Source organism: Ambystoma mexicanum, chromosome 10 (assembly GCF_040938575.1).
Source record: "Ambystoma mexicanum isolate Mex_15411 chromosome 10, UKY_AmexF1_1, whole genome shotgun sequence".
NCBI classification, from domain to species: domain Eukaryota; kingdom Metazoa; phylum Chordata; class Amphibia; order Caudata; family Ambystomatidae; genus Ambystoma; species Ambystoma mexicanum.
In genome coordinates, this window is record NC_090932.1 from 300,186,736 (window position 1) to 300,198,804 (window position 12,069).

The window sequence follows — 12,069 nt, forward strand, 5'->3', positions numbered from 1 at the left end:
CGTACATTCCAGGTCACAATTCTGAGATTACCCGATGCCATCTAGTCGGTCTGTCTCCGTCCCATCCCTCCCCATAATGCTCCCCATGTAGAGTCGTTTCCTGGCTCTTTCCCTTCTATTAACGAACCTTTCCCCCCTTCCCCAACCTCATACCACTGCACACAAGCCCCCCCCTCCCCACCAACCCCCAACAATAGCCCAGCTCCATCCCTGGATCTCAGGCCTACCCACGTCTGGACCCGTCTTGTAACCAAGAACAAGGACCCCGCGGGGTGTCACTAATCTAACAGTGACCTAACTAAGTGTAATACTATCGGGTGCAGAGGTTGCTCCCCAGGAGCTCCCAGTCATCTATTTAGGAGAAGTGAATTCAACGGGGCCCGCCGGCGGATGCCGTGACGTCCCCCACACAAACGCAATATCAAACTATATTCTAGTCCCAATGTCATTGCTATGGCCTCACGGGTGCCTCTGCAGCGTGCTACTTATCTCCATCCGCTTCTGTCTGGGCATCCGATTCCTGTGGTCGACCTTGCATATCCAGCCATTCCATTGCGTCGCTCGGCGTCTCAAAGAAGAGGGATCTGTTCTTATGAATCACCTTTAACCTAGCGGGGTAAAGCAACATGTAGCGGTGGCCTGCCTCTCTGAGCCTCCTCTTCACCATTCCAAAGTTCATTCGACTCCGTTGTACAAGCAGCGTGTAATCCGGATACGCTGTTATATTCGCTGACCCCCTTTCTATTGTGCCCCCTTTCCGGAAAAATTCGAGAATCTTCTCGCGGTCACGATAGTTCAAGATCTTTGCAATCAACGGCTGCGGGGAGGCTCCTGGGGCCGGTCTCCTGGTCAGGGCCCTGTGCGCCCTTTCGACCGCGAACCCCTGGGTCAGCTCTCCGCCTGTAATCTCCTGCAAGAGCATGGTTTCAACGAAATCCATGGGGTTCGATCCTTCCATTCCCTCCGGTACCCCCACTATGCGAATGTTATTGCACCTGGTGCGCCCCTCCGCGTGCTCTGTCCTCCAAATTGCCCACTCGCTGCACGAGGGCATGAAGTTCCTTGGCGTGTGTATTGCACGCCTCCACAGTCGGGGCCCAACTCCTTTTCCAGTTCCCCAGTGCGCTCCGCGATCGTTCGCACATCCTGGCGCAACAGGTTCACTTCTTCTCGGACCGCTCCTATCTTGAGGTTTAGGCCCTCTTGCAACTCTTTCATGGCCAGGCCCAGCTTCGTCTCCCAGGCCACCTTCAGGTCAGCAATTGCTGCCAGCACCTCCTGGATGGTACCCGGTGGGTCCGTCGCCGCCGCAGGGGTTTCTTTGCTCCTGCCCCCTTCCGTGCCGAGGGCTACCTAGCATAGGTCTCCATCGTAGGCTGCTTGATCCGGGGTCGCACCACCTTGGAAGACATCCTGTTGCGTCGATTGGGCCCACACGCCCAGCTGTATCCTCGCGTGGTTCGCTCGCCGGCCCCTTCTCAGCGAGGTTTCGCTGAACCTCGGTTCACTCTGCTAGCCGCCATGACCCATGGCCTCTGCAGCGGGGGCTCGCCCTTATGTTCTTGCTTTCAGCCCGAGGCGCATGCGACCCGTCTATCAACCTTGTCTTCCTCAGCTCGTCGGACCTTTTATGGCCCTTTGTCTACAGGCGGCCATCTTGGGTGCTCCCCTTCCTTAGCGCGACCGCCACCTTCTTCGGGGTCTAGTTACGTGAATATGCAGTCTCGCCGTTGGGGGGGGCACGCACCGTATGCCCCCCACTTTCATACGCCTTTAGATGCACCATGGGCTCGAAAGTCCGTCAAAAACCATCACTTTTTTTCAGGATTGGATCATCGGGAGCTCCTCCAAGGAACGTCCTCTCACGTAGCCATCAAGCCACGCCCCCCTAGAAGGCTTGAGGCCGAGTATGATTTTTTTCCACTTCTAGCGTGGAAACTTTGGAAAAGCTGAAGCGAGTGAGGGGGTTCGGGGGAGGGTGTTGAGGGATGGTGCGTGGGGGGGTGTTGATGGGTTTGGAGTTGGTTAAAGTCTTTCTTGTTGTTAATTTTGATTTGGAGGCCTGCAACTTTGTTGGATTGGGCATTTTGGATGCTGGTGCACCATTGTTTCTTTTTTGCAGGTGTCGGGGGCCGGGATGGGTGTTTCTAGCTCTTTTAATATTGTGAACAATTCTTTAGAGCTGGATTTAGCATGCAGTATTCTAAGGTTTTAAGATTCTTGTTTGGCGAAGAGGATTTCTTTTTTATAGTTGGAAACTATTTTGTTGAGGATCAGCTTGTTGCTGTCTGTGGGAGCTTGTCTCCAAATTTGTTCCTTTTTGCGTTTCTCAGATCTGAGGGTTTTTAGGTGGTGCGTAAACCAGGTATTCAAGTGTTTTATCGGCTTGGGTTTTCTCAGCTTTAGTGGTGCGATGGCATCTAGGGCTAGGCGCATGCTATTGTTGTAGCTTTCAACCAAGAGGTGGGGGTTGGAGTTGGCAGGGAGTTGGTTCAATGTGGGTAGAATGAGAGGGATGAGTTTTTCCGCAGTTATATTTTTCTTGCTTCTAGTTGGGATGGCTGTGGCTAGGGAGGTGTTAGCGATTGGGCTGGGCGTCTCAAGTGTGAAGGAGAGGAGGTGGTGGTCTGACCAAGGTTGCGGGGTGATGGCAGTGATGGAAATCGCGCAGTTGTGGTCAGCTATCCAGTCAAGAATTCTCCCTTTGTTATGAGTGGGGGTTGACACTCTTTGGGTGAAGCCTAGTTCTGACAGTGAGTTGTTGATTCTCCAACCTGAAGACCTTGCACCAGCATTTGTCGCCGACCAAAGAAATGCTCGAGCCGGCAAGCCCTGGGCATCAAAGACCATAGCTGAAGGTGGGAAAAGCTACCTTGGACCCTCTTCTGGAGACCTGCCAAGTCCTAAGAAGAATCTGAGTACAAAGGGTGAGTTGTAACAGTACTTGCCTGAACCCCCAACTCCTTTTTAAAAATTTGGTAACCTTTAGAAACTTTTGTAACAGGTTTGGCTTTGCCATTGCTTGTTCGCGCAAGCATTCCAAAAGTTGGGGATGCTCTTATTAGCTAGAATAACTTGTCCTCTACCCCTTGAAACTCTTCATTGGACCCCAGAAACCCTCCATTAACTTTTTCCGTCTCACAAAACTATGTGGAACTTTAGTGATTTTTTTTGACAAAAGGCCCCATACATTTTGGGGATTAACTTCTAAAGTTAGTGCTGTATCGCTGTGGATCTGTAGTGCTGAATACCAATACTTACCTTCCTTTGCAGGGGTGTTAGGCAGAAACCTGTGCAGTTCCCTCTGGGACCACTGCAAAAGATTTAGGACTACAGGTGTTTGGCAGTTAACCCACTTGGTAGCAGTCTGTACCACACAGATTCACTTGGTAGCTGTGGCTGAGCAGTCAGACTTCCCTCAAGAAGAGTTAGGCAGTATACAGAGTATTCACAATAGGTCAAAAGAACATGGTAGAACAAGTAAACACTGACCAGGGCTTGGTGTAAAAGAGATAATTATTTAAAACCACATCTAGAAAAACACACAGGCACTAATAGTAAGCAATTCAAAAACACAGTCACTAAAAGATATACACTCCCTTAGAAGAATATTAGACAAGTCTTAAGTAAAGCCCCACTTATTTTCAGACAGGGGTGAGCGCTTAACATAGATGGCACTCTAATAATTCGTTTTAAAAGGGAGAGAAAAAGAGAATAAATTGAAACAGATCCCAACACTTTTTCACGAACACAACAAGAGAGGAAGGCAAAGTAACACCGTGAGTTTAGGGTCAGTAGGCCGAATCCACTATAAGGGGATCAAAAAGAAATGTGTCCAAGGTCACACGGTTGCAATGCACAAGAGTCTTGTAAAGGTTCAAAAAGGAGTTGGACCAAAGAAAGGGACCAGTTAGAGGGTCAAGGCGGCCAGCCCAGTCCAGAAGGTTAAGGGGTTATTATTACCTTGTAGCAATCTTTAGAAAGGGAGGCCTGGCGGACACGGTACCTTAAAGTGGTGAGAATAATCCAGCGGGGGCAGTTGTTCCTGGCAGCGGATGCAAGTCGGTGCTTCGTCGGGGGGAAGAGAGGATCTCAACAGGGAGGAAGACGGGAGTCCGTTGCACTGCCAGGGAAGAAACCAGCCGCGCAGTTCTCAGTTAAAAGGAACGGTCCTTTAGTTCGCGGTCCAGTGGTAAGTGGCTATTCGGTTGCCGGAGTGCTTGGCACGGGAAATTCGACCACAAGCCGGTCTGGGGTGCGAAGAGAAGAAGGTAAACTGGTTGTGCCCACCAGTCAGGGGAAGAAGCCGCTCCAGCCGGGAGATCTTCTCTGTCGTCGGGAAGTGGCGAGTCGGTTCTGCAGGGCTCCACCGGTGGTGTCGTGTAGGTTGGCTCAGCTTCTCCCTCGTCGGATTCTCTGGTCCTGTGGCGACTTCTGAAGTTCCAGTCCCCAAAGCCCTGCTTTTATGCAGCACACCCCCATTCATTCAGCCTAGCATGTCAATCAAACATGCTAAGTGGTGAGCCGGCCGGCTCACCACTTGGGCCAATCACACAAGAGTGCGACTTGAGTTACCAAGGTAACTCAGTCCAGGGTGCCTAAACCCCCTCCCACGCCCCCTGTGGTACCCAGACAGAGTGGCACCACTTTTGGAGGCTTCTGTGGAGAAGCCTGCCAAAAAGTGGAACAAAGGGCTCGACTTGGGTTGGAGTCACAGAAGAGAACACAAATGCCATTTTAGAATCGAGTCCTGGCAAAAAATACCAACCGGCGAATTAATATTAAATAAATAAACCGGCGGTATGTTCGAGGCTATGAGAATTAAATAATTAAAGTTGGTAGCCTTGAACAATGGGGAAATCCCATAGGAATATATTTGCGGTCAAATATAAAATGTAGTATCCACTGCCACCAGCCAAAACTCGGGGGACGGAGACGTGCCCCCTCGACTAACAGACCCCGGGGCAATCGAATTGCCCCGACCAGTACGTCCACAATATGATGGTTTGTACTGGTTTCTGTTAATAATTTGGGACTAGTAAAGCCAATGGTGACTTTACATGCCCTGGGAGACAGTAGTCCGTCCCAGGGAATGGAGTCTATGGTGGGGTGTCACTATGACACCCCTATGTTACTGCATGGAGGGTGCTGTGTAACACACATAGAACAAAACACGAGACCCTATGGAGTAAAGGACCCCATAGCCCATAAAACACATTAGCGTTTGAAAGAACACCATAAATCATGTCCAAGAGTGGGAGAAAGAGTCTCACTCTTGGCAGGAGAAAGAAACAAACTCCAGAAATCCAGCAAAGCTGCTGGGGGACTCACGAGGTTAGGAAATTCAGCCTAAGGAGAGAATTCTCCCTAACCAGGGGTTTATGTATTTTGCCCTACTCCAGTCATTGTATACATGTACATTTTATTTAGTAATGTGTGATATTACATGTTAGTAGTACTTTTTCATAGCGTTATATAGCCATAAGTAAATATTTTTATAACTATGTTCCTGGACCTTTCATTGTGTGTACTCATTGAGGACCCCTTACAGGCTCTCCACTTATTGAGACTTAGCCTTGACCACTCGCCTTGCTACCTTGAACTGGTTTGGCTGCAGCTCCCAGAGTTGTCCCAGTCACTAAACTAGGTTGGCCTTCTATACATCTGTCCACCAGGCCAGAGTATAGAGAATCAGTCCTGAAAAGTGTCCTCTTGTTCACTCAATTGGGCCGACTTGTATCTAGCTGCCAGCCAATCCCATGCGAAGAGCGAAGCCTCACTGCTCTGCAACCTTACACAATGAGTGTTTTGCTCTAACTTGATAGACACCTCTTTTTCCCTCTTGGAATAGAGCTCTTCACACCGCCTACCCAGGGGCTGTGGAAACAAGGCACTGAACCTACTGCTGTTCACTTCAAGCACTTTGTTGTATAACTAAGGTCCACAAAATGATTTTTAGTAGGAATGGTAGCATGTAGTATTTAAAAAGAAAATGTGCATCAGTTTGTCATTGTGACACTGCATATGCAAAAAACAGCATTGAGATGTTTGTAGAAATGTGCATGCTATATTTACATACTAATTAGGAGTTGTTAAATAGTCTGAAAATTGTACATCTTGGAAAAAAGGAAGCGTAGACAAGGTTCGAAATTGAGGGGAACTGGGAGCTATTTAGCTCCTGCTTTTAGCATAGTAGAACCTGGTTAACTCAAAACCAACAGCTACCGAGAGCTGCTGTTGGCTCCTAGGGACAACTGGTGCCTTCCAAACGTGTAAATGTGACATTAACTTAGAGTATTTGAGAATGTTAATAAAGAATAATTAGAAGACATCGAATACACATTTAAACACAATGGTTCATACAAAATGGCCCAAAAAGTTAAAGGAGCATCTCTCATAGCTCCTTGTTCCCCTGCAGTTGCTCCTGCCTACTGGGTGATGCTCAACACCCAGGAGCTTGTTTTAGCTCCTGCTCACTGAATCTCAACTTCAAACCCTGATAAATCAATACTAGATGGCAACAATGGTCATTCAGCTTGTTGACTCAGTCACCCACACTTTTCACACAGAAGCCACGCAATGGGAAATAACTAAGCTACAGCACCAAATCATAACGGAAACCAGTCGGTCGCAGGTGAGACCAAACAAGAACAATCTGCACCCAATCACGTGAACGTATACGAAAGGACAGTGCAAGAAGCACTACATCGAAAGCAACTTTTATGGGGCTGGCCTTAGCAGGCTTGTGCAAGTGGAGGTGATTGTCTTTGAGTAAGCCTTGGTTGACCAGAGTTTGAGGAGTGGACAGCTTTTCTGGAGAAGTAGAAAGAGAACACACTTGAGCATTAGACAACAAGTCACTTGTTCCTTTACTCCCCACTATCATCCTTACATTCAGTAAATATGAAAACTCACATCAGCATTTCAACTTTGTGCTGTACTTTTATACTCTTAGTGACTACTCCCTTCCCACACACCCAATCCCCAGCACACCGCTGTAATGCCCTTCACAGTTCTCCCACATAACCAAACCTTATTCCCCTTAGGACATCAATACTCCACCCCCTCCTCTAAGTCCACCAGTTCAACTAGTCCCAAGCAGTTGTAGGAAAACTGCCTTAGTTGCAGTTTGCAGTGTGGGATCGGAGGAGGCAGCAAGTGGATCTAAACTTGGATGGCAGCTCTGGTTGTGTGGAGGGGTTGTCTGTGCTTGACATAGAGGAGCTGGGGTTGACCAGGGCCTTATAGCTATGGGACTACTTCAGCCTTTACAGGGTGCCAAACATGCAGGAAAATCCCATGGTCCTGGCCATGTTGGCCTCCCTCGTGCACTTGCACCTGAGGTTTTGTCAGTCTCGTGCTGCATTCAGATATCTTCTTCTTCCAGAGGCAACAGAGCTCCTCCAGTGCAGTGGATGCAGGTTTCCTGACCTTTCAGCCGCTGCTAATGGATGTAGAGCCTCTACTCTGCTTGCGGTTTTTAATAAGTTTTGATATTCCCGCAGGACTGTTTTTGTCCCTCCATGCCTTGCAGTTGGTGGGGCGCCATAGGAGATATGCTTACATCAGCAGGACCACGAAGATGAAAATCATAATTCTTATAATTGGTATGAGTGTCATTTTGATTACTATCAGCATCATCCTGAAAGCCCTCCCCCACTGTGTGGAGTGGTGAACCTCGTCTGCTTCCTTATACACTACCTTTCTCACTGGCACAGCCTAAACTGACAATGTGGTGTAGTACCTGATCTAATTCTGCCCATGGGAGTCAGGATATTGTGGGCAATGGAGAAGATGCAGATACATGGCCTGGTATTTGGGGGCAGGAGGAGGCTCCCTTAACTGGTGGATTCTAATATGGCATCTGGCTGTAGCAAGGTTATGGCTTGGGGCTGTTGCAGGGGTGTGGACTGAGGCAGTGCACAGCAAGCAGCAAGAGAAGGAACAATGTGGGCGGGGGGGGCTTTGGTGGTGGGTGTGGTCTCATGGTGCCATTGGCTCCTTGTGGCTCCCGTCACTGGTGCTTGGCTCGGTGGTTCCTGCTGGGCATGCAAATGGCCCATGGTGGATATACATTTATGGTTCTGTACATACCGGACACATGGCATTTCTAACCTACTGTCAGCGAATGTGCACATTTAGGGGTGCGTTTCCATTTTGCAGGGCACATATCTGACTACCAATGCTATATAGCTTGTAGTTTTTGTGAAGTGATAAAATCTATACAAACCTCACACTTTAGTTCTGATGCCAGGTAACCTGGCAGTCATGGTGGCAGTGTTCTAGTGGCACATCTGGATGGATTTGGGATTGATTTGTTACTTTTCCTTGTACTGTTCAAGAGTGTGACTGCCATATCAATAATGAAGAATGCTTCAGACTGTACAATTTACAGGGCTAATGGTGTTGCATTGAGAACTTGACGTATCCCTGTATCCCAGCCGACAAAGCAAGGTTTCTGCATGAGTGCATTGTGCCCAATATGTCCTTTGTCTTGGGTTGGCTGGGGAAATTTTGATGAATTGTCTTTTCAGGCAACAATCAACCTTTTGGCGAGGATTTCAGTGCGTTTAAGGCACTGTAGTGTTCCTTGATATGATTTTGCGTTGCAGGGGACCCAGAATGTAATGGGTGTGCGTGTGACAAAGAAAGGTAGAACAGCTGCTTTCAGCTCAATGCTGCGTCAGGCACTATTGCTTCACAGCTCTTCATATGGCCTATGTTTTCATGCACATATTGCTATGTTATATGAACTAATGGGCGGGGGGGAGGGGTTAAATAAAGTAGTTTTGAAATGTTCCCACTACCTGCTGTGGCTGTTCCTGCTCACAACTCCTGGCAGCCGGAGCCAATGTCACAGATCCCATCCATGTCCAGGAGCGACTGGGCCCTTTTACTCCCACATGACAAGCTATGGCCAACAGTAGCATACCTTCCTGTTCTTATAGCAACACACTCACTGCGGTGCACTGCCACAAAAGGGGGGGATCCAGCATTTAGGGTTGTTTCACTCCTTTTAGAACTTGACAGTTCATGAGTCTCAGGTGTCCTTTCACAGGCGCAACCACCTCGGGCCACTCCTCTTTATGAGGTGGCTGAAGAGTCTGAGAGTGCGGGATGGGGGTTCAAATGTCCCATCATCTGCCAACATCCCAAGCTCTCATAGAAAATGGACATAACCTTCTCCATCACCTCCAGACTCTTCTTCAACACTCTTTTTTTGATAACTGACTCCAAGAAACTTGTTGGTCTCAAGTGGATTAAGCTTTTCAAAAGTTCCCATGCTTGTAGTAAGTCTCATTTATTGTATGCACACTTTTGGATTATCCGCAAATGAAGAATCTGCTTCAGCAAAGTAGTATAATTACTCCACACACTCAATGCTACTACAATGTTCACTTCGTTTCAGATTTTTCTTGGTATAATCCCCCAAACTGATTAGGCTCCAAGTGGGACATGCGTTTCGAGTCAACGGCTCTTATTCAGGACTCCATTATCTGTATGGATATTTACTTTGAAATCAAGGACGGGAGTCCTTGTTTGAGATGGGCATCTGTTATTTAGTAGTAGCTGACACGAAGCATTGTCGGGCGATTTGTTCATCGTTTACTAACATGAATTCCGAACTATCTTAACAGGCACTCCGAGAATATAATGGTGCTTCCACATGCATAAGTGAACCTATTGGTACATGTTGACCAAGACGAGTGCACAGGCGTTCTGGATTAAGAACGGTGATTAATGTCCTCAGCAATTTGAATATATAATTTTGATCGGGAGCAGTGACATTTATTAGAATTCACATGTAAGTGGAAGCTTGAGTAGGTCACTTATATGGATTACAGCAATTGCTTGATTTCAGTGTACATTTCCATACAGATGATGGAGCCCTGAAGAAGAGCCTTTGGCTCGAAACATGTGCCGGCTCATGTGTTCTAAGGAACATTTGTAATGATTAAAATAGGATTATTTTCCTTAATTTCCTAGTGATATTTGACTACATTTTTCCTTTAAAATTAGGGTTGAGCGCTAAATGAGCCTAGTCATTTTGTTTTTGTAATTTATTTTATGTTACTCTAGGGAAGCAACCCACTATCTAGGTTCTCTGTGACATCCTCATTCGTTATTGCCTAGTATTTAGCGCATTGATGGGGTTTGGTTCCTATTTTGTTGCTTTCATTTCTATGTAGACATTTTTCTCGTTGATTCTGAATTCTAATTGGACTGCGGGATTTAATGAGCAGTTTATCAGCCCCACGTTAGACTAACAAGGGCAATGCTACTCCTCCCATTCACAAGTGTTGAGAATTTGCGATCACTGTGGCTACCTCTATAATCGGTTGTGGGCCAGTGCTCCAGATACGTTTTTAAACTCGGAGTATTTTACTGGCTATTTTTTTAAAGTTGTGAGTAAAATGATTTTTTAGGGAGTAAAAATGTAAGTTCAATTCCCAATGGGAGTATTTTATAAGCGAGTAAAAATATTTTTTACTGGACAATAGAAATGTTTTTGTAATAATTATTTCTTCGTACCTAGTTATTCATGCACTTTAAAAGATGCACGTTTACTTTTTCCATTGGGATAGTAATTTCTTCCTGTGGTAATACGTGCACTACTGGTACAAACATATCCATGGAGCAGTGTGGGTGAAAGCAGGGGCACAAGGTTCTACGTGTCTGTTTCCCTTTTTTATTGGGGGTATTTTTACTTTCTATTTTAATTTTTTGGCAGTATTAGCCTGTTTTTAGGGAGTTTTAGTGGCCAAACACCCCTTAAATGTAGGGCTGGTTGTTGTCTTTCCAATTCTTGGACACAGTCTTGTAGTGGCTATAGCTCTCAATTACAACCTTACTGAAGGTGAAGCTCCTCTTCCTCTTTGATTTACACTAATAAATGCTATGTTTGTTGTTCCAGGGAGGTGGTAAAAAAGGAGTGAGCCGACTAGACAAATCGATGCGCAAGTTTTCAGACCTCAAGAAAAGGAACCAACCTGACCATGCAGTGAAGATCAGCGTACAAGGCAACAAAATGCCATTGTGACATCTGCACCGAAGGCCTGGTGGAAAATGTCCATCTCCTTGGTCAATGTTCTCAGCTTCTGACATTTGGAAGTCTGTTGACATTTTTAATCTGTTATCTTTTTATATTGAGTCTGTAAATGATTGTTTTGGCCTCCTTTGGGTTGACCTGTCTGGAGGAATCCGTGTCCTGGAGCGTGTATTCTCAAATTGTATTTAAGCTTGTCCAGTCGTCTTACCCTGTACAGAGCAATAGTATGTTGCAATGTTACAGACTTTAGACAATAAATGAACCTTCTGCTTTCTGGTGCGCTTTCTTTTGTATGTGATTAGAGGTCACTTATTGCTCTAGCCGTCACACAAATCAATGCATAAGCTGTAAAAATGTGTCCTGCCTTTTTATGTTTAAATTATGACTAACATTTGTTCAAGTTATTTTTGGCAATACCAAACAAATAAAATTGAAAAATGACATGCATGAGTGATCAGAGAGGAATAAACCCCTTTTTCAATCTTTGGCTACTGTCTGAGCACCCTGCATGCTCAACAGGGATACGTAGTTATGTTTTCCACTGTAAAACAATTACTGTTCTCAGGTCAAGCAATGACCTGTGTTTTTCATTAATGGGTGTGTCCTCATTGACTAATCGGTTGACATCCGACCCTTTATTCAGATTGTTTTTTTTCGTATGGTAATCATTTTGATTTGATTTATTTTCAGGTAAGTGTACAACTGTCTGGGATCTTCTGTGTCCTTTGCAAAAAGTGATAATGTTGGTCATGAATGGGCAGTGCAAGATCTTCTCCTACCCGCACCAAACCGGTTTGATTTCTAGGCTTGAGCATACTATGGATACCTGTATGTTGTGTGATGCTCCCCGATCACCCTAGGGAACAAGTTAAGAAGTTAACTGCGCTGAACAACCTTTGTTGGGTTAGTCCATCCTGATCGTCTGAGTGGCACCACAAGTCTGCACCTCTGTATTTCAGTTCTGAGGCCACCATCCACAGGAAGAACTGGCCCAAAGAAATGACGTAACATTAAGAAAT

General features: G+C 46.3%; 1 protein-coding gene across 2 annotated transcripts in view; it reads left to right on the forward strand.

Annotated features, from left to right (window-relative positions):
- Positions 1 to 11,323, forward strand: part of IWS1 (interacts with SUPT6H, CTD assembly factor 1) — a 522,634-nt gene extending 511,311 nt beyond the window's left edge. The window contains exon 14 of one of the 2 annotated variants that reach the window (XM_069617877.1): positions 10,916 to 11,323. In XM_069617877.1, coding sequence (XP_069473978.1) covers positions 10,916 to 11,041 — 126 coding nt within the window. In that variant the 3' untranslated portion in view covers positions 11,042 to 11,323. The remainder of the gene's footprint in view (positions 1 to 10,915) is intronic. The other variant, XM_069617876.1, reaches the window with a different exon arrangement.
- Positions 11,324 to 12,069: the final 746 nt, after the last annotated feature.